Raw genomic sequence first — 23,614 nt, forward strand, 5'->3', positions numbered from 1 at the left:
TCAGACCAGTCGAGTGCAACATGGTCTGCACAGGTGATTAGGGAGGATGATGTAAATACTGGGTTTAGGGTAGAGCACCGTTTGTTTGAGGTCCATGGATCGGTCAGTGTGAAAAGTGTACTTCGAGTGTGGTTGTTGGCATGAGAAGCAAATCTCAGAGAAATACAAGTGTGGGCTACTTGACAGAGACTAGTATGTTGGAGATATTGTCAATAAAAGTCACTCCTGTGGGGTAGTCTGCAGATGAGGTGGAAGGTGATGGATTCTTTGTAAGATAAAGGAAACCAGAAGGTAAGTGATTTAAACAAGCTCTTTCTGGGAGTGGGGATGATGGACCAAGGCCAATTGTTCCGTGGATGATTGCCACTCCATCTCCTGCCCATCCCGGCCGAACCCTAGGAAGGGCTGGAATGAGCTGAGGAGACACATGGTGATGTCTTTTGGTGAGTAGTTCTGTAGAGACTACTTGGTAAGGGAAATACAGGACAGCATAGTATCCAGTAATCATAACTGGTCTTTTATACTGATTATTCGTTCATTTATGCCCACACCCTCCATTAATGCTGATCAGTACAGAAAAAAAGCAGAATCCTAAATAGTAAACCAGCTTTATTACATAGCACTCATTTACCTTGCAGACAAATTACAGTCACAGAGTCATCCATAGGTACTGTACTTTTTTGGCAAACTTAGAACGAACCAGAACTAAAGACAGAATTGTTTTGTCAGCATATCATAAATTAAAACAAACAAAAAGGCAATTTAAGTGTTATGCAGTTGATATTGTAATGTCACAAATCCACACATACAGCAGAATTTGTTTGCATTCTTAGTGCACTGAAGTAAACCAAATGACTCACAAAATCCATTCTAAGAAAGGAATATCGAAAGTTATAGAGAGGTAGAGTCCAGTGCTCAAGCCTAGAACAAGATTTAACAGTCTTAAAGAGACTGAGCCAAGTCTTCCGGAATCCACTAAAAACTTTAAGTGTTAGCATGTATGTACATACATACAATAAATAGACTGTACAATCCTGAAAGTAATTTGTTACACTGCACAAAGCATCTAGTAGATGCAGTGTAATTAACATAGTTTAAGCTTTACATTTCTTTCACTTAAAACCGGTTTCTGATATAAATATAAGAAAATTGTTCAGCAATGTATTCATAAAAAAAAGTCTGACATAAGTCAACACAGCCCAATCTATTCTTATGGGGAATTTCATATTCGAAAATGATATCTACACTAGTTGCTTTTTAACCCGTTGCCTGCAGTATATTTCAAGCACTCATAACATTTGCAGCCATTGTTACATTCTGTTTCCATCTTTTTCTTTTAAGACTATGGCGTGCATGCTCAAAATTTGAGAATTTGCACTCTGAGCTTACAATTATTAGGATTTTATTATTTCGTTTGGATTGTATGACACTTCTAACATTCCTGGATACAAATACTGAAGACTTTCATTGTTACCGTCATTCTAGGGACGAATCAGCACAACTGCTAAATAGTGGTTGCTTCTTGAAGCACATGTTTACAATGGCTTCAAGCCAAGCTGTCAGTCAGGCAGAACAGAAAATTGTATTTTCATGTTAATACAAGTTGCCTGTATTTGTTTAAGTACCAAAGGGGTTCCTCCAAATAACAGTACAACAATATTTCCAAACTAGTGCATTTAGAGGCCCACAATCTGGACTTAAAGAAACCTGCAGCTTATTGTTTACAAGTATCCATGTAACATGTGCAAAAATCCCCTTTACAGAAACAGGGCACTCATAGATAAATCAAACCATTCTAAGGAGGTGCATATTAACCTACTATAAAATGTGTTATCATTCAGTAAGGCTCATTATGAAAAAACATAAAAACATTATATCGTCTATAATCAAGACATAAGGTCAGGTTGAACAGAACATTTGATAATTCATTCACAGCTTGCATCTTCTTAAAATTCTCATCAGCACCTTCAGTAAAGGGTGCGTGTTCATAATTTTTCAATGAATCGGTTATAGATGTCTAAAGGAGATGCAGGTCTCCTTTGCCATCTAGAAGGATGTCACACTTGAAGAATTAAAAAGACACCTTTTTTTTTAAAGTTTTTGATTTTCTACAAACAGCTCAACATTGACTTAAGAGTAAACATATAAAATCTTTGAGGGTATTGCTTGCAACAATGTATCTGCATGTGAGGGAATGAATCGGGCATCACAGATTAACTTTCAAACAGCTCAGCATAAATGTTCATCTCTTTCAGTAGGGCTACAATCATTACTGTAGGTTTCCCCGATTTTACCTTCTGGGTCATAAAAACCTTCAAAACAACATAACAATCACATGTTTTTGTGTAAAAATAAACATAACAATTTTGAAGAACGGAAAAGGGCATTCATACATTCAAATTCAGCATACATTTTAAAAAGTGACATATAGGAATAATCAATTGATTGATGCTGAATAAACATTTGGTTCACTACTATGGTCATGTTTTATATAAAGGGGAATCAAAGGCGTATGGAAGCAATATGTCTGAAGATGAACAAAGAGGAATGATACAAAGGCAGCTCTGTCGGGAAACGCCAAGAAGACCAAATATTGTAATCGATTTGGTGTTAATACATGTAGACAGGCAGTAATGTAGTTGTAATTTAGAATTTCAGAGAAAATGACGAAAATGTGCAACATCACTTGAACACCAGCTCAGGCAAACAATTGTTTCTTGGGCTTCCTTTCCTTCGGTGTAATTTAGATCACTTCAGCAACATGGACTACCACTGCTTCTTCTTGAACTTGTGCTTTGCCAATATTGATTTCCCTTGGTTAGATGATCTCTTGTCTTACTTTTCCCAGCACCAAATTTACCATTTCTCTGGTATGCTGTTGAAAAAAGCAGTGAATAAAATTGGAAAAAAGGATGTAATTGCTTCAAATGTTCTCATAAAATCGTTCCACCTTTTTCACATGATGGGAGGCCGCAAAAAGGTGGCTTGCCAGACCAAAATATAACAAAAGAAAATCTCCTTGCCCGATACGGAAATGAAAGTGGAAGGATGAAACAGTAGAAAGAGTGGGCACTCCTCTGTTAGGAGATGATGGCAGGAGACCACCGGACCACAGTCAGATTATCAGCACTGGCTGACCGTTTTCTAGCAGCTTTCCTGAAGTCCTTATATTTGTCTTCACACAAGCGTGAAATAGCCTGAAAAATACCAAGTAGGAAAGGTTAGGCTTTTCATTCGCAACACATCAATAATATCCCAAAACAGTAAAGATAAAGAATACATGACGTGCAGCTTGACCCAGAGAAATTAGAGAGAAAACAGTGAATGCAGAAATGCAATTAAAGGTTTAGGTTACTGTAACTATTGTTCTCCAGCATGGGTCAGGCATGGATTCACATGCTCGTGAATATTCCGCGTCAGCAGGCCGGGAATCCTCAGTAAATGAAAAAACTGTTTCACTTTCACTTTAAAATTGTAGTTCTCCTCTAAACCAATCACTGTCCTCTGGCTCATACTGCCCCCATCCAATGACAGCCCTCTCCCCAAGCCCCGCCTCTGGCAGCCATCTTCAGATTTGGTATGCACGTAAAGTGGCAGTATGACCAAGAAGAGCTGCAGAATGGACGGAGGGAGGGTTCACATGTGGAAGTGTGAGCCAGTCCAGTTTATGCCAAGGACAGCAAGTTTGGAAGAAGCTGAGGAGCTGTGACCCTCAGATGGGTAATTTTCTGCGATCAGCACCAAGTAGCGAAATGCTTCCAATTATGGCTGTAGCACTTCAAAGCCGATGCCGCCCTGACCTTGGCGAGGACCTCCCTGCAGTCCGATGGCAACTCATAACCTCCAAACTCTAAGGCTGCAGGAGACAAGCCTTCGGGTTCAGCAATCCTGGGTCGTGATGAAGGAACAAGTTACTTACCTGTAACTGTTGTTCTGCAGCATGGGTCTGGTATGGATTCACATGATCTTGAATATTCCCAGTCAGGCTGGGAATCCTCGGTAAAGAAAAAAATCAGTTTAGTTTCTGAACTGTCTTTCTACTAATAACCAATCACTGGTCTCTGGGTCATACTGTTCCCAGCCAATGACTGCCCTCTACTTAAGCCCCTCCTGTGGCAGCCATCTTCAGATTTGGTAGCACGTAAAGTGGCAGTAGGACCAAGAGAAGAGCCGCAGAGGGGTAGGCGGGAGGGTTTGCATGTGAATCCATGCCAGACCCATGCTGGAGAACAACAGTTACAGGTAAGTAACTTGTTCCTTCTCCAGCATGGAGTCTGGCATGGATTCACATGCTCATGAATACAAGAATACATTGCAGTACCCACATGCACAACCATGGGAGGTGGCAAGGCTCAACATTAATCATTTCAACAACTCAACATTAAGTGTCTCTTACCTCCTCACCAGGTCCACCTTCAAGCGAACAGGTTGCGCAGCACTGCCTGGCAGACTCTGGACCCTGGAATCCTGGTCGACGCAGTAGAATCTCGTGAAGGTGTGTGTCGACCTCCACGGAGCAGCCCTGCAGATGTCCAGCAGGGGCACACCAGACAGGAACGCCATAGTATCAGCGATCGCTCTGGTAGAATGGGATCTCGGACTGCCAGGCAACGGTCGGTTTGCCAACCGGTGACAGTGCATGATGCAGCCTTACCTTGGTTCACAGGGTTCACAGGGCCAAAGTTCACAAACAGTTGTGATGTCTTCCGAAAACTCTTTGTGCGGTCTTCGTAGAACATCCAGCGAGTGCAAAGTCTTCTCAGCCGCTGGTGAAGGCGACGGGAAGAAAACAGGTAACACCAAGGGCTCATTGAGATGGAAGTCCGACGGCACCTTGGGCATGAAGGAGGGGGTGCGTCCTTAGCACTACCCTTGTCTCGTGGAATGTCAGGTATGGAGGTTTACAGGAGAGAGCCTGGATCTCTCCCACTCATGGTGCGGAGATGATGGGCACAAGAAACGCTGTCTTCCATGATAGGAACTTCAGCGGTGCCGAATGCAAGGGCTCGAATGGGGGATCCATGAGCCTGGTCAGCACCACGTTAAGCTCCTACGCCAGGGCCCGAGCCTTCACCGGCGGGAACGAGCGGAACAGTCCTTTCATGAGCTCCTTCACCAGGTGGTGAGACCACAGCGACGACCGCCACGGAGTTCTGGTGTAGCGGGAGTTAGCCGCCAGATGGATTTTGACAGAGGCATGTGCCAGCCCAGCCTTGGCCAGCGACAGAAGTACAGCAGCACTTGAGGGGCCGTAATCCATAGAGGGTCGATCTTCTGTGCATGGCACCAGACAGAGAACCTCTTCCACTTATGTCCATAGCACCTAAGCCTTTGCAAGTACCTCCTTGCAGTCCGCCGGGATATCGTAGCCTCCGAACTCTAGTGCTGCAGGAGCCAGGCCTGTAGGTTCAGCGACCCCGGGTCATGATGTAGGATGGCGCGTCCTTCCCTGGCGAGAAGATCCTCGTCCGTCAGCAGTTTGACTGGGGGAGGCGCTGACAAGTCCAAAAGGTCCGGGAACCATACCTGCCTCGGCCACGCCGGTGCGACGAGGATCATCCTGCACTGGGACCGTCTGAGTTGACTGATGAGCCGCAGAAGCAACGGTGGGAACGCATACAGGAACAGGCCGTCCCAGGGGAAATAGAATACATCGCCCATGCTCCCCAGCTGGGGAAACCTGCTGGCGACCCTTCGGCACTTGGTGTTCGCCGCCGTCGCGAACAGGTCAATCTGAGGACTGCCCCATCATCTGAATAGGAGATTCACTCGATCCTGCCGAAGCTCCCACTCGTGGCAAGAGCGCAGCTCCCTGCTGAGTGAGTCGGCGACTGTGTTTTTCACTCCTGCCAGATGAAAAGGTACCAGGAACATTCCCTGGGTGACGGCCCAGTGCCACAAATCCTGCGCTTCCTTGGATAGGGCTGGGGAACTGGTGCCACCCTGTTTCCGGAGGTAGAACATCGTTGTGGTGTTGTCAGTGAAGATCCGTACCACTTGCCCTTGAGGGACGGAAGGAAAGACCTGAGGGCCCAGAACATGGCCCAGAGCTCCAGGACGTTGATGTGCAGGGACTTCTCCTCCGGGAGCCAAAGGCTTCTTGCGTGGAGATCTCTGGTGTGCGCGTCCCATCCCTCCAGGGAGGCGTCCGTCGTCAGTGTCCTGGTGCGTTGGGGTCTGGAAGTCCAGGCCAGCCCCAAGATGCGCGCGGGTGCCCCACCACTGGATTGCTTGATGGAAAGTCTCGTCGACGGAGATCTTGTCTTCGAAGCTCTCCGCCACTTGCATCCAATGGGCGTCGAGGAACTCCTGCAGTGGTTGCATCCGCAGCCTGCACAGGCGCACGAGGTAGATGCAAGATGACATGCCGAGCAGGGAATTGATGGACCTCACCCTGGCCACTTCCATGGTCAACATCCGTTGTACCTTGCCCAGTATGGCCTTCGTCCTCTCTTCTGATGGTGAAGCCAACCGCACCACTGTGTCGAGTCTAGCTCCCAGGAACAGAGCGTCCTGCGACGGTACCAAGTGGACTTCGCAAAGTTGATCGAGAATCCCAGCTCCGTGAGCAGGCGGATGGTCTTCGCTGTGTGGTCGACGGCAAGATCTCTTGATTTTCCTCAGATGAGCCAATCGTCCAGGTAGGGGTAAACGTGGATCCCCTGCAGGCGCAGAGGTGCCGCCACCGGTGCCAGGCACTTGGTAAAGACCCTTGGGCCCGATATCAACCCGAAGGGCAGGGCCTTCAACTGGTACTGCCACCCTTGTACCACAAAACGTTGGAAAATTTTTGTGTATGGGGATGTGAAAGTAAGCATCCTCTAAGTCCAGCGATGATAGGAAGTCGCCTTCCTCCAGCTGTCCCAGCACGTGCTGAAGGGTAACCATCCGAAACCTCTGGGCTTTAATGTATTTGTTGAGGAGCCGAAGGTCCACGATGGGTTTACTGCCGCCAGTCTTCTTTCGGACCAGGAAGTACCGCAAGTATACTCTGATGCCCCTGAGCCTCTTTGGGACGAGTTCTATCTCGCCCTTTTTCAGCATGGCTCGTACCTCCAGAAGCAGCTGTGGAACATGGTTTTCTTTCCTGGCCACAGGAGGGAAATGGGGGCACTTTCTTTGAAACTCCAGAGTGTGCCCATGGGCCAGGGCATCTAGCACCCAACGGTCGGTGGAAATGGACTCCCACATGCTGACGAAGCTCGCCAGCCGGCACCCCACCGGGGTGCTTCGGTGGTACGTCACGGCCAGTTCAATCCTGTTTTGCCGAGGCCTTGCCTCCCTTCGTCGACGACGATGGTATCCACCCGTCTTGCTTCGGGCTCTGTAAGCTTCCTGCAACGATTAACGGGCAGCCTGGCGGTACGACGATGAACTGCCGCCTGTTAGGCAGAATTATATACAGTACCCTTTGGGAACACCACACACAATTAAGAATACAGGTGACAGTACAAATTCACCTTTGGTACAAGCCCGTACTACACAGTTAAAGTGGTAGCGATGGCTGAGCAGCCAGACTTATCTCAAGAGTAAGTGAGCAGTATCAAATAGTTACACAAAGGACAGTAATTACTATGATTCAGGCAAACACTGACTCAAGGTTTTCAAGTAAAAGAATATACATTTATTTCACTCTTCAGTTGTATAACATTACACCATTATAAGCAGTTGAAAAATCACACTCTTAATACACCTCACCACTTCCCTTAAATCCCAGACAAGTTAAGCTCACAAAAGGAAGTGGGAGCAATATGGCACTCTAGCAATTTAAAAGGAAGGGAAAGACAAAATTAAACAGAAATTGAACCACACCAAGAGGTAAGTACTCAGGGCAATAGAGCAAGAGGAACTACAGTGATGTAATCAGGTAGAAAAGGCTTAGGATCAAAGTCAATAGGACAAAAGTCTTTTGCTCAAGATCACGCGGTTCAGGGTAGTTCGCGGTAAAGTTCATGCCACGGATTTCAGACGAGGTTGGGTGGTAGAAAAGTTAGTTCAAAGAGAAGAGAAGTACAAGCCCTTGGATTGGAGAAAGATTTTACACACATTCCCTGCGGCTGAACTAAACGAGTAAACGGGTTTGCACAGTACCTTAAAACAGAGAGGAAGCTGCAGCTGAGGCGGACGTTCCTGGTAGTTCCTGCAGGCTCACGGTTCCTGAAGTGACTGTCGGACTGACACACGTAGTAAGACTGGAGGGTCCTGCACTACCCAGGGAAGAAACCAGCAGCAGAGCAAAGCAACAAATAAAAGATGCACTCCTTCAAACCCAAGCAGGGTCCGACCTTCCTGGCTATCCGGCCTACTGTAGCTCTGTCCACCAAATTCAACCAGAGGAGAGGTCCTGGCTTGCAGTTTGGTTGAACTGGTTGGTCCCAACAGCTCAAGGGAAGAGGTTTCCTGGAGGATCTTCTCCGTCGGTGGATTCTGATGGTTCGGACCTGCAGCAGGGCTTCACCGGGCGGTTCAGTCGTTGAATGGGTCCTCTTCCATCAGCTCCTCGTTGGTTCTTTTGTTCCAGTGACTGCCTTTCCAGTCCAAGAGACCTGATTTGTATGCAATTTCCCCCATTCACTCAGCCTGGCTGTCAATCACACAGCAGGGTGGCTGTCCTGGCAAGGACAGTCGCCCAGCCAATCAAACAGGAGTGTGACTTGGGTTACCAAGGGAACCCATGGCAGGGGTCCTAAGACCCCTCCATCACATCCTGCCTACCCAGACTTTCAGGTGCCTTAAGGAGGGCTTCTGTGCAGAAGCCCACGAAAAGACGGTGAACAAAGGAATCAACCCTGGTTTGGCGCGCAGAGCACAACACGAGAAAGACTTTAACAAAAAGAAATGGCGAATAAATCCAGCCGGAGCCAAAATAACATGTATTGGGTCAAGCGGGTTGATGTTCGAGGCTAATATGATAGCCTTAAACAATACCATGGTTATATAAGATAACCGCGGTAGAAAAATTAGGGTAGTTACCACTGCCACCAGCCAAGTCTTGATGTAAAGGGAGTGAAACGGTGCAACAAGAGAGACAGACAAAAAGGGATAGGAATGAACCGTTTCCGATACTCCATGTAAGGACAGGTGTACTGGGTCTGTAGTTCAAAGAGACTACATAAAGTTAATGGCAACTTTACATCTTTTCTGGGAGACAGTAGTCAGACCCAGAAAAATTGAGTCAGAGGAAAGTCTAAAAGACAACCCTGTGTTACTGCACTGAAGGTGCTGTGTAAAAACACAAAAATGGTGCTCATGGAGTAGGTGAGGGTCCAGAGCCCAAGATCACACAAATGGTAAAAACACACACAGCAAAACACATGTAAGAGTGGGAAAAGGTTCACACTCTTACACGTGAAAAAATAAATCCTAGAAATCCAGCAAAGCTGCTGAGGGACTCATCATTAGGTAAGGGAAATTAGCCATTTATGAGAATTCCCCCTAACACTTGCCCCCTCCAGACTAAGGGACAGGAGGATTTAATCCACTCCTGGATGAATCTCTACCTCTAGTCAGTTAAAAACATCCTAAAGAGACCATCAGCATTTTGGTGGTGACATCTTGCTCTGTGCTCAATGGTGAAATCAAACTCTTGCAGGCAGATTGACCATCTCAGAAGTTTTGGGTTCTTCCCTTTGATTGCATTAACCATCTCAAGGGTTGGTGGTCTGTCTGAATCACAAAGGTAGATCCATACAAGTATGGTCTAAACCTCTTCACAGACCACACAATGGCAAAAGATTCACGCTCTATGGTTGCCCACCTTGTTTCTGGTTCCTTCAGTTTCCTACTGATGAAGCAAATAGGGTACTCCCTACCTTTCTAATCCAGTTGACTAAGGACTGCACCTATACCTATATTGGAGGCATCTGTCTGCAAAATGAAGGGTTGCTGATAATCAGGAGCTCTTAGGACTGGAGCTTGACAAAGGGCTTTCTTCAGGTTTTCCAAGGCTTGATTGCACTCATTCCATTTAAACTTTTTAGGGAATTTTGGAGAGGAGGAGATCACATTCAAGGGAGAAGCCATGGGCCCATAGTTCTCTATGAAATTCCTGTAGTACACAGTGAGACCTAGGAAAGCTCTCACTTGGGTTTGAGTAGTAGGGGTGGCCCAGTTCTGCACAGCTTGTACTTTGCTGTGCAATGGCCTTATCTCAACTCCTCCTACCTCATGACCAAGGGAGACCACTTTACTCTGACCAATTTGACATTTGCTTGCCTTTATGGCAGGTGGGCCTGCTCAAGAACCTGCAAAACATATCCCAGGTGATCCAATATGTTCTTTCCATATAGGGCTCAACACTGCAATGTCATCATAGTATGCCATGCAGAAGTCCTCCATCCCATTCAGAACTTGATTAAACATCCTTTGAAATGTAGCAGGGGCCTTCTTTAGTCCAAAAGTCATAACCTTAAAAACTGGTAGAGGCCTGCTGGGTTAGAAAATGCTGTTTTCTCCTTGGCATGGTCTGTCAGTGCTATTTGCCAATAGCCTGAGGTTAGATCAAATGTACGGAGGTACTTGGCTGAACCAAGTCTATCCACCAGTTCATCTGTCCTTGGCAAAGGCTGGGCATCAGTCCTAGTGACTGCATTTAGGGCTCTATAGTTAACACAGAATCTAAACTCCTAGGATCCTGCCTTTGGTACTAGAACAACTGGACTAGACCATGGACTTGTAGATGGTTCTATAACCCTGAGATCAAGCATCTTGTTGACCTCTCCTTTGATGTGGGATCTCACATGTTCTGAAATTCCGTAACCTCTGCTTTTCACAGGTTAACAGTCACCAGTGGAAATATCATGCTGGCCCCAAGGGGTCAAGCCTGGTGTTAATGAAAACAGGGAGGTAAACTGATTCAACATAACTTTGCACTCCTCCTGTTGTTCAAAAGTCAGTTGAGAAGAGAGATTAACTCCTATTTGTTAATCTAAAGGTTGGCCTCTGAGGAGGTCAGGTAGAGGTTAACTCTCCTCTTCCTCTTGAGCTGAAGCTAGAAGCAAAGCTCCCACTTCTGGTCTCGAGACATAAGCCTTTAAACGGTTGGTGTGAAAGACTCTGGGAGCTTCCTTAGGTTTGCCTAAATCCACCAAATAGTTCACCTCTCCAAGTTTGCCCACAACCTTGAAGGGTCCTATCCATTTGGCCTGCAAGGCCCTCTGCCTTGTTGGTACCATAATTAATACAAGCTGGTCTAGAGTAAACTCAACCATGCTGGCCTTCTGGTCATGCCAATGATTGACCAGAGCCTGACCTGCTTTCAAGTTATCACTTGTGTCATGATTCCTGCCCCTCATGTCCCCAGCCCTCCAAGATGTCAGACTGGAGCCAGGCCACGATCACCTACATGGCCCTCAAGGGCCTCTCCATCCCTCCAAAGACCCACTTGGAGTCAGACTTGGCGCTTGTGGCACCAGACTCACTCCCTCCCATAGGATAACATTGAGGATTGGACTTGTAGTGCATTGATGGGGACAAGATGGATGCCCCCACCTTTTTCAGTTCCAAGGACTGCATGTGCAGTCTAGTCTTTTGGGTGTGGTTCAGCCCAGAGACACCTGGGATACCCAGAGACTATTTAAGCCACGCCCAGGCTGAGAAACATGCTTTGTGTTTTCTGCACCTGCAGCGTGACACTCACCGTGTTCGGATCTGTCTCCAGTAGGCCTGCATCTTTCTTCTGCGCTCAGCTCCTGCAAGAACAAGAACACCGTTAGGAACAGCCTTACCTTGCAGCGCTTCTGCCCATCATTCATCGCTCCTTCTATTCTGGGGGCATCTTCGGCGGTGTCATTCCCATCCCGACATGCTGCTTCCTAAGGAAAAGGGAAAAGAACAGAGAAAAAGCATTAGTTAGCATTCAGCAAATCTTCGCTTATTTTTAAAGACTGTATGAGCTTCAAACGCTTACCTGAATCCCAGCCGCTCTGGGGGAACTCTGCCTCCGGAATTTCTCATCCATCTGCAAGAGGGAAAAGACACTCCAGGTTAGCGTGGAGACATCTAGAGGCGCCGCATACCGCGCTTACTCACCGCATTTCTTCTTCATAACCGGCATCCACGCTGAAAACGTCGCGGCACCTAAAGGACACATAAAAACGCATCCACAAACATGCTCATGTGCTGAAAGCAGGATAGAGAGCACACTTTCCAAGAAAACAAGGTGAGCTATGGATCAAAGGGAAAGGTTGGACCCTGGGGAAGAAGGGGTTCAAGCACACAAAGACAACAGGAAGTTAAACTCTACCAATCATGTGTTTCAGGCCCAGTCTCCAGCCGAGTAGACTCCAGGGAAGGGTTAGAGGTCGTAAGAGGTCAGAACAGGCTGAGTGACGTCCCCGTGGATACCAGGAGAGCGTTACACTTGCTTCTGCCATCATGTGTGACATTCTCCTCCAGAGACCTATCACATAGTCAGTTACTCTGACTGGCTTAGGGGAATGAGCACTCTCCAACCCCTCCTTGATCAGGGGCAATGGACCTCTGACTGGATGGCCCTAGAGAAGTTCAAAGGGACTGTAACCAACTCCCTCCTGAGGGACTTCCCTATATGCAAAGAGAAGGCATGGCAGTAGAAGGTCCCACTTTCTTTTAAGGGGTTCTTCTAAAGCACCTATCAAGCTCTTCATAGTATGATTAAACCGCTTTACCAGTCCATTTGTTTGTGGATGGTAGGCTGTAGAGAACTTGTAAGTGACACCACAGTTTTTCCACAAGGCTTGCATGTAGTGGGACACAAAGTTGGATACCCTGTTGTATATCACTTCTTTAGGAAACCCTACTAAAATACCAATCAGAGCCTTAGCTACAGCCTGAGCCGTAACAGTTTTCATAGGTATGGCTTCTGGGAATCTTGTAGCATAGTCTACTACAACCAGGATAAATCTGTTCCCTGAAGATGTGGGAGGGTCAAGGGGACCGACCATGTCAATGCCCACCCTCTCAAAAGGAACTCCCACCAGTGGGAGAGGCACCTGGGGTGCCACATTCTTGTTTCCACTCTTGCCAGAGGTTTGGCAAGTGTGACAGCACCTACAGAATGTGTCAACTTCTGGACCCATCTTAGGCCAGTAGAAGTAGAGAGAGAGCCTTTCCTTGGTCTTCATGAAACTCAAGTGATCAGCCTAAGGTATCTCTTGGGCTAACTGTAGGAACTGGAGTCTGTTGGCAAGGAGCACTACAATTCTTTTGCAGTGCACAGGGATAGACTTCACTGTAGAAGAGGCCATCTTCCCAGCTTAACCTGTGCTTTCCAACTTCTTGCCCATCAAGTTGGTTGGCAGCCTGTTGTCGAAGACCTTCAAGAGTAGGACACTCTCTCTGTCCTTTGCTGAATTCTGCCCTGTTGGGTCCACCTTCTGCCAGTAAAGACTGCAGCTCAGGATGTTCAACAGGGTCAAGATCTCCAACTAAGACAGTGTCTTCTTCTAGATCTGATTCTTCAGATGCTGGCTCAACCACACTAGGTTGCACCTCACACTCTGCCTCAGCAGGTGGAGTAGTCACAGATGTGACTTTGAACAATCTTGGGGATGTCCTTGTTGGTAGCACAGGGGTGCCGTCTGACTTTTTCCTGGAGGTCTTGGGTTTCCACTTTGCCTCTGTTTTCTTAGAAATGGCAGTGAGCAACTCCTGTGGAGTGGGAGTGATAGTTTCCTCGATGATCAGCTCCTCTGGAGAGCCTCTCAAGGTTCTCTCCCTTGCAGACCTAGTGAGCTCCTGTTTCCTTTTACTGGGAGGCCTGGGGGTGCTTGACACAACTCCAAGAGTTGTAAGGTCATTACCCAACAGGACTCTCCCAGGCACTTCACTCTGCACACTAACAGGTATTTTGACAGACATGTCATTACACTGGATGAGAGCTGGTAACTGATGAAGCATTTTTAGAGCCTCCAGCAAACTTGGTGAGGCGTTTGGGTGTCTTAGCAACATCCTTCACCTTGAAAAATGATTCATCCACCACAGGTATGCTGGCTCCAGTGTCTCTGATGGCAGGGGTTTCCTGATCATTCACAAGAACACTATCTTTATAATACTCTTTAGTATTATCTGGGATGGAATTATAGACATCTAAATTCTGTTGTTCCCACAAGCCCAAGGACACTAAAGAAACACTAGCTGAGACTCACATGGGTTCATCAGCCAGTAGGTGAAAGTTTCCACTTGCCATAGGTACTTCTTCTCTGGGGAGAAGGCTAAGGAGACAGTATGGACTCCTGAAGGTTTACCCTTACATCTGGGATCCCCTTTCACATGGTTAGTTGACCCACACACATAACATTTCCAAAATGTCTTGATGAATGGTGGTTTGTGCTGACCTCCATCTGGTTTGGGTTCAGATGGTGCACTACCCAGAATCGGTTTTCTCTGTGGTTTACGCTTATGTTGTTGTTTGTGGCCCTCTTTAGGATTGGAGGTATTAGAATTCTCTTTGTTGTCTTTCTTTGGCTGTTTCCCCTCGTCCTTTTTCTGAGTAGCCCCAAAATCCTTGTGAGTAGCCCTGTTGGCAACCCACATGTCAGCAGCCTTAGCTAGCTTCTTTGGATCTATCTCCTCGGAATCAGCCAAGTGCTGTCTGAGCGCAGGAGAGCAGACATCAAAAATAGACTCCAACATAACAAGATTTCTCATTCCTTCATAAGTGTTCTCTCTGTAACCCTTAATCCAACCATCTAAATTCTTCAAAAACTGACATACCCAGGTAGCCCAAGGGGTACCATCATGCATTTTGAGGGTCCTAAACCTCCTAAGGTACTGGGAAGGGGTCTTCTCAAATCTAGCAATTAAAACTAGCTTCACACATGCAATCCATCCTAGCCACCTCCCCCGACTCCATTACACCATCAGATGGAATAGGGGGTAGCCTAGAGAAGAGCCAGGGAAGCAATTGATTCCCTGTAAAACCTTGAATCCTGTGGTTATATTCAAACATTGGCAACCAATCCAAAATATCAAGCTTAACCTCATACATACCCACAATTTCTTTAGGCATACAGGGCCTCTTAGGACTGGAAGACCTAGAAGACTATGGGAGAGAAGCATTTTCAAGAGACAATGTTTTCATTTCTAATTCATGATTAAACTCCATTTCTCTGAGCTTAAGTTCTTGGTGTTTTTGTTCAGTTTGAGCATTTAAACGTTTGAATTCCAGTTCAAGCCTCATTTTCTCTAGAGCAATGAATTCAGGACTGAGTGTAGGAACTGTGGGGGTCCCAGTGGACAAGGGTTAAGGTGGCTGAGCAGGCAAGGGAGCAGAGATACCTACATTAAGAGAAATCTACTTCTTCCAACTCATCAATGACAGACCTATCATCCTCAATACTTTCCACATTTGCTAGGGAGTCAGGCACTTCCGACCCACTCCCTAGACTTGGATTCTTTAACAAAGTTTCATTCAATTAGGTCTTTTTGCCTTTCGCAGAGAGTTTTCTTTCTTTACACAGATTTCTTAGATAATCCGCAGTGTAACTCAGGAGGGTCTCCTGACTGTGGCTTTCCATATCAGACATGATTAATAATGCTTTTGTTGATGTTTGCCTTGTGGTTAGTTGATCCAAGGTAATAGCAGCACTCCAAGTGTACTGTTATCGCACTGCTGCCACCAGTGTTAGGCAGAATTATATGAAGTACCCTTTGGGAACACCACACACAATTAAGACTACAAGTGACAGTACAAATCCACCTTTGGTACAAGCCCGTACTACACAGTTAAAGTGGTAGCGATGGCTGAGCAGCCAGACTTATCTCAAGAGTAAGTGAGCATTATCAAATAGTTATACAAAGGACCGCAATTACTATGATTCAGGCAAATGCTCAAGGTTTTCAAGTAAAAGCATATAGATGTATTTCACTCTTCAGTTGTATAACATTACACCATTATAAGCAGTTGAAAAATCACACTTAATACACCACACCACTTCCCTTAAATCCCAGACAAGTTAAGCTCACAAAAGGAAGTGGGAGCAAAATGCAACTTCAGCAATTTAAAAGGGAGGGTAAGACAAAGAGAAATTGAACCACACCAACAGGTAAGTACTCAGGGCAATAGAGCAAGAGGAACTACAGTGATATAATCAGGTAGAAAAGGCTTAGGGCCAAAGTCAATTGGGCAAAATTCTTTTGCTCAATATCACACGGTTCAGGGTAGTTCGCGGTAAAGTTTGTGCCACGGATTTCGGACGAGGTTGGGTGGTAAAAAAGTTAGTTCAAAGTGAAGAGAAGAGAAGGACAAGCTCTTGGATTGGAGAAAGATTTCACACACTTTCCCCACGGCTGAACGAAACGAGCAACCGGGTTTGTACAGTACCTTAAAACGTAGAGGAAGTTGTAGCTGAGGTGGACGTTCCTGTTAGTACCTGCAGGCTCATGGTTCCTGAAGTGTCTGTCAGACTGACACGAAGTAGGAAGACTGAAGGGTCCTGCACTACTCAGGGAAGAAACAAGCAGCAGAGCAAAGCGACCAATAAAAGGTGTGCTCCTTAAAACCCAAGAAGGGTCCGACCTCCCTGGCTATCTGGCCCACTGTAGCTCTGTACAGCGAATTCGACCAGAGGAGGGGTCCTGGCTTGCAGTTTGGGCGAACTGGTTGGTCCCACCAGCTCAAGGGAAGAAGATTCCTGAAGGATCTTCTCTGTCAGCGGATTCCAACGATTCGGACCTGCAGCAGGGCTTCAACCCTCGTTGGTTCTTTTGTTCCAGTGGCGACTCTGCCTTTCCAGTCCCAGAGACCTGCTTTTTATGCAGTTTTCCCCCATTCATTCAGCCTGGCTGTCAATCACACAGATGGGTGGCTGTCCTGGCAAGGACAGTCGCCCAGCCAATCAGACAAGAGTGCGACTTGGGTTACCAAAGGAGCCCATGGCAGGGGTCCTAAGGCCCCTCCCTCACATCCTGCCTACCCAGACTTTCAGGCGCCTTAAGGAGGGCTTCTGTGCAGAAGCCCACAAAAAGACGGTGAACAAAGGAATCAACCCTGGTTTGGCGCGCAGAGCACAACACTAGAAAGACTTTAACAAAAAGAAATAGCGAATAAACCCAGCCGGAGCCAAAATAAAATGTACTTGGTCAAGCGGGTTTATGTTCAAGGCTAATATGATAGCCTAAAACAATACCATGGTTATATAAGATAACGGCGGTAGAAAAATTAGGGTAGTAGCCAAGTCTTGATGTAAAGGGAGCAAAACAGTGCTCCAAGAGACACAGACAAAAAGGGATAGGAATTAACCCTTTACAATACTCCATGTAAGAACGGGAGTGCTGGGTCTGTAGTTTAAAGAGACTACATAAAGTTAATGACAACTTTACATGTTTCTGGGAGACAGTAGTCAGTCGCAGAAAAATGGAGTCAGTGGGAAGTCTAAAAGACAACCCTGTGTTACTGCACTGAAGGTTCTGTTTAACAGACACAAAAATGGTGCTCATGGAGTAGGTGAGGCTCCAGAGCCCACATCACACAAATGGTAAAAACACCCACAGCAAAACACATGTAAGAGTGGGAAAAAGGCTTGCACTCTTACCAGGTGAAAAAAATAAATCCTAGAAATCCAGCAAAGCTGCTGAGGGACTCATTAGGTAAGGGAAATTAGCCATTTATGAGAATTCTTTCTAATACCGCCAAATCCCTTGGAGGAGCATTGAGATTTGCATACGGAGGTCCGAAAGGAGGGCCGTCATTGATGAAAAGCACCTAGGGAACAGGCCGTCCCAGTGTCCGCTTTGATGGCCTGTAGCGACTCGTCCACTGCTTTCCCGAATTTGGTTGTTTCTGTCGAAGGGCATGTCCAGTACCCTGGTCTGCACGTCTTGACGGAAGTCTGAGGCCTTGAGCCAACCACGCCGGCGCAGGCAAACGCTGTTGCCCATCTGGCAAAAGCCGGTGTCGGCTATGTCCGTGGCCACTGTGATGGCGTGGTCCGACGCCACCTCGCCTTCCTGCAGGATTTCAAGGGCTTTCGCCCTCTTGTCTGGGAGGAAGTCCAGGAGGGGAGCGATCTTGAACCACAGCTCCCTGTCCTAGCGTGCCACGATCGCGAGGGCGTTGGCCACCTTGATAGTCGTTGCTGCCAACGAGATGACCCGGCGTCCCATGGTGTCCAGCTTCTTCCCCTCGTCGTCAGGTGGGGAAGTGGAAGTTGATGCAGTCGCCCCTGCCGATTTCTTCTTGGCCGCCGCGGAGACCATCGAATCCGGGTACGTATGTGCCCTGTGGCACATGGGAGCAGAGTCTGGGACCCGGTACTACTTCTCGTACCAGCCCCTCTTCGCACGGGTCGTAGACGGTTTCTTCAGCAAGGACAGTATCACGACCCACATCCAAAAACCCCTCTGGCAAGCCCATGGGCCAGGAATGGTCTTGGCTCGGGTCTCCAATAAACCTAGGCATCCACTGTCTAGGCCCTCTTGGAGCCAGTCCTGGCGCATATGGCGCCAGGTTCATATACAGTAAAGATATTTGTTTGGGGAACTACTTTATTTTGAAGCTGCCAGCCAACATAGAGGCATCCACATAGCTTGGCTCCTAGGAACCAAGCTATGCGGTATAGTGTTTTGAGTGTGGAAGCCTAGGAACTACTTTACCTGGACTACTTTCTTGAAACTATTTAAACCACACCCCATTGGATAGCACGCTTCGCGTTACTTTGCAATCCTGCAACGTGACGTTCACCGTGTCCAGCTATACCCGCAAACCTCAGAGAAACAGCACCTCTAAGGAGACAAAAGAAACATTGTTAGCAGCAGCATCTTACCTCCAATTTTCATCTTTAGCTGCCCACAGCTCTGGCGAACAGCTTCCTAGGATCAGCACGTCTCCCCGACCGACAGATCTGCAAAAAGGAAAGAAACAAGGTATTAGAGACATTATAACATAACGAACTGTGCGGAAAAGCTTACCTAGCAGGTCGCCCCTCGACCATCATCGCCTCGGAATTCCACAACCTGAGTGAACAACGCGATCTGTGGGAAAAGAAAAGGAAACAGGTTAGCAAAGGCAAGACATAACTGTGCTGCGCATAGCGCCTACTTACTGCATCATAGCGCTCATTACACGCCAGCATTTACCGGTGAGACCCAATTCAGCCAATGCACCACACTAGACTTCCGCACATCTAAGGAAGAGAAAGACATTATTAAACCAAGAAAGGCATGCAGGAATAACAACAATATACAACAGCAATTAGACCTACCCGAAAGACTTCAAACGGGCCGGCATCAGTGAAGTAGCTAGATCGCATCTGCCCATAAAAGACAACGTGCCCCTGCCAAGAAGGCAGCATGGAGAGCACACCTGAATCAAAAATAAGGTGAGGAGAGGCCCCAGAGGGGCTGAAGGCATACAGGGTGATGGGAGTCTTATTACGCCAGTTGGCCAGTCTTGAACATAGCCCTCCTGTACTACAGGCAGAACCTCCCCCACTGGCCACATCTGGGAACCGAAGAGAAGGATACCAGTGTCCATACGGCTGAGTGGCGTCCCCGTGGATACCAGGTGAGCGTAACAGAACGCGAAGCCTGCCAAACCAATCCACCTGGACGCCATGGAGACATCAGAATTAGACCAATTGGCCCAATTGTTAGGAGAACTTCGTGCCGAGGTGCATTCTGCCCGACAAGAGACTATTGCCCTCCGGAGAGACCTATTAGTGACTAAAGAGTGCACTGAAGAGATTAGAAGGCAATACTTGCAATCATAGGCAGGACAGACACCTCTACCTGGAAGCAATCCAACGATGCAAAACCCCACCATACCATCCACTCCGGTACAGATCATGTTACCGGGAACAGTTCCTCTGGCACCACCGGAGAGGTTTGCAGGTGACCCACGGAAGTATGCAGCTTTCATGAATCAGTGTCGCCTTCACTTTCTTTGCAGGCCTGGAGCATTCCCAAATGACCAAGCTTGGGTAGCCTTTGTTTTATCATACCCGAGTGGTAGCGCAGCAGATTGGTCGGTGCCATGGGAGACCCATGATGATCCTTTGTTACATGACTTTGGGGGGTTTCAGAGGGAAATGGAAAAGCTTTTTGCTCGCCATACCCGAGAACAAGCAGTAGACAATGAACTCCTTTCCCTCCGACAGGGGACTCAGGACTTGTTAACGTACATTGCTACTTTAAACAGATTGGTTGCCGAAGCTAGGTGGCCTTAAAACAAAAGACCCACGTTGTTTCATCGGGGCTTACGAGGCGAATTTAAAGACATTCTAGCCCAAGTGGTTTATCCTCCCAGAGACTCTTCTGAATTCATAAATTTGGTCGTGCAACTAGTCCACAGGTTGCAAGACCGAAAAGCAGACCGTTCTAAAATGGACGTTCGGGCCGTGTATGTTCGACCAAGAGACAACGTAACTCGAGTGCAAGAAAACACTGTGGAGCCCATGCAAATCGGAGGGGTACGACCTCCACTAACAAAACAAGAGCGAGATAAAAGAAGACAACAACAACTATGTCTGTATTGCGGAAAACCAGGACATTTCCTGAAGGACTGCCCAGTAAAACCCCCAAGGAAGATCAGCTGGGCCACAGAAAAAGATGAAGAGAAGGACTTGAAATCGGAAAACTACGCAGCTCGGCAAACATAGAGGTCAGTTTGTCGAGTGAGAAGAAAGAGTCACTAACCTCACACTTTGCAATACCAGTGATCTTAATTAACAACCAACGGTCATCAAGAATGCATGCCGTTGAAGCATACATCGACAGCGGAGCAGTTGGGAATTATATAGATCAAGACCTGGCAGCAGAGATGGGGCTTCCCCTATGTTCCAAGCCAATTACGGACAAGGTAACCACGATGAATGGGACAGAAATCACTTCCGAATCCGTAACCCAATGCACAGCCAAGGTAATATTGCTGTGCCAGGACGGACATCGGGAACTTATTTCGTTCAATCTCATCAAGGCACCTCAATTCGGCTAATACCAGGGATGCCATGGTTAGTTGCTCACAACCCTTTGATTGAGTGGCGGGCACGGAAATTACCTTCCCCAGCCTGTTATTATCAAGAACAGAACCTGCCTTCAGTATCTCTACGACTCCCGGAGTGACGGCATCAACCCTGGGAGTAACTAATACCTTGCCTAAGGAATACCACGATTTCCAGGATGTATTCCAGAAGGACCAAGCGAACATGCTGCCGCCGCACAGGCCCTATGACTGTCAGATTGGCCTTGTTCCAGGTGCACAAGTCCCTTGCGGCAGAATCTATGCTCTTACAGAACCTCAAAACCTACATCTGAAGTCTTATTTAGACCAGTACCTTGCAAACGGATTCATCTGTCCATCGAAGTCCCCTGCAGCCAGTCCTTTGTTCTTCCTACCAAAAAAAAAGGGGACTTCAGAACCTGTATTGACTACCGCAAATTAAACCAGATCACCGTGAAGAACCGTTACCCCTTGCCTCTTATCCCTGAAATACTGGACCAGGTCAAAGATGCCCAGATTTACACCAAATTGGACCTTCGAGGAGCGTACCACCTGGCCAGAGTCAGAAGCGGAGACAGATGGAAAACTGATTTCCGTACCAAATATGGTTTGTACGAATATCAAGTCATGCCCTTTGTGTCATGCAACGCTCCTGCAGCATTTCAATATTTCATGAGTGACGTCTTGAGAGAATTAATTGATGTCTGCGCCCTAGTGTACATAGATGAAATCTTGGTGTATTCAACCTCGAAACAAGATCATATCAAGCACGTTCGTTCAGTCCTCACCAAGCTCCGTGAACATCGTTTATATGCAAAGCTTGAAAAGTGTTTTTTTTACTTCACTGAAGTCGAGTTTCTTGGTTTCATCCTTACTCTAGGAGGCATCAGGATGGACATGCATAAAGTAGACGCCATTTTGAAATGGCCATCACCAACGTCATTGAAAGGGGTACAAAGCATGTTGGGCTTTGCAAACTTCTATCGCCGGTTCATACCAGACTTCTCTCAAGTTGTACATCCGATCACCGTATTGTTACGAAAAAACAATAAAAGATTTGCCTGGACCGAAGAAGCAGAAAAAGCTTTTCAGGAACCTAAGAAAAGGATCACCTCCGTGCCAATCCTGCGACATCCTCACCCAGATCTCCCTTATATCGTGGAAACTGATGCTTCCACTATGGCAATGGGAGCTGTCCTCTCACAGAGAGATCCTGAAACCGGCCAGTTACACCCAGTGGCCTTCTGGTCGAAAGAATTCTCACCTCCGAAGATTAATTATGCCATCACTGACAAAGAACTCTTGGCTATCAAATCCTCCTTTAAGGCCTGGCGGCACTACCTTCTGGGGGCCAGACACACCATTACAGTTATCACGGACCACCAAAACCTGCAATATCTTAAAACAGCTAAAGCCCAGTCCTCACATCAATTGCGGTGGGCCCTTTTCTTCGCTGAATATGATCATGTCATTACGTTTCGACCAGGGGTCAAGAATGGAAAAGCTGATGCACTATCTCGTATGGGCACTGATGACATAGTTTATATGACACCAGACCCAGTAGCCATTATACCTGAAGACAAACCCTTGGGCCTCACGACAGCCTTAACTCAAGTAGAAACTGAGAAACGAGATTCAACGGACCATGAATCCTGATGCTTTCGTTGCATGGCAAGCGCAAGCGGAACAATATTCCATCAAAGACCACTTACCCTTTTTTAAGGATCATCTGTATGTAACCACCAAGGAGTTACAACAACATATCATTTCAGTTTATCACGATTCACTGATCGAAGGGCACCCTGGGATCACCAAGACTCTAGCTAAGGTAAAACAGAACTTCTGGCGGCCTGCCTGGCGTAAAGACATCATCCAATATATTCAGTCCTGCGGAGTCTGTGCACAAAATAAGTCGCAAAAACAAAAACCATCTGGTCTTCTACAACCTTTAGACATTCCTCCCACTCCATGGCACACTCTTTTCCTCGACTTCATCACTGACCTACCTCCCAGTCAAGGGTTTAATACCATTCTTGTAGTCGTGGACTTATTCTCAACAAAGATGGCACACTTTATTCCGCTCAAAGGCCTCCCAGACGCATCCACTTTAGCCAAAGTATTCCTGGAAGGTATTGTTAAACTACATGGCGACCCATCAGTCCTGATCTCCGATCGAGGTAGCCAGTGCGTCTCCAACTTCTGGAGAAAGTGTTGTGCAATGGCGCAGATTGATGTCCGGCTATCATCACCCCCAAACGGACGGTCAAACTGAGAGGACCAATCAGACCCTCGAGCAGCATTTACGGTGCATGTTGCACCATGAACAAATAAACTGGAAAGACTTACTATAGATAGCCGAGTATTCATATAACAATTCCTTGCATTCAAGTACGGGACAAACACCATTTTATACCCTTTATGGTAGACACCCACGTACCTCTGAGCTGGATCTCCCAGCCAGTTTGGAAATGCCAGCAGTGAAAACTCTTCACACCACCATCACTCATGCTTTCAAAAAGGCCAAAGATCATCTTATCCTCGCCAAAGAAGAGCAAAAGCAATTTGCTGATCAACACCGGAAGAAAGCCCCTGACTATCAGGTAGGAGACAAGGTTTGGTTGGCCACTAGATTCGTACCCATCAAGGGAACCCGGACCTTTCAACCCATGTACTTAGGGCCTTATACCATCAAGGCAA

General features: G+C 46.9%; 1 protein-coding gene across 1 annotated transcript in view; it reads right to left on the reverse strand.

Moving 5' to 3' along the window:
- Positions 1-592: 592 nt before the first annotated feature.
- CCNY (cyclin Y) overlaps positions 593-23,614 on the reverse strand; it is a 1,206,874-nt gene continuing 1,183,852 nt past the window's right edge. Inside the window, exon 10 of the mRNA XM_069648029.1 lies at positions 593-3,197. Coding sequence (XP_069504130.1) covers positions 3,081-3,197 — 117 coding nt within the window. The 3' untranslated portion in view covers positions 593-3,080. The remainder of the gene's footprint in view (positions 3,198-23,614) is intronic.

The sequence above is a fragment of the Ambystoma mexicanum genome, chromosome 2q, assembly GCF_040938575.1.
Source record: "Ambystoma mexicanum isolate Mex_15411 chromosome 2q, UKY_AmexF1_1, whole genome shotgun sequence".
Taxonomy (NCBI): Eukaryota; Metazoa; Chordata; class Amphibia; order Caudata; family Ambystomatidae; genus Ambystoma; species Ambystoma mexicanum.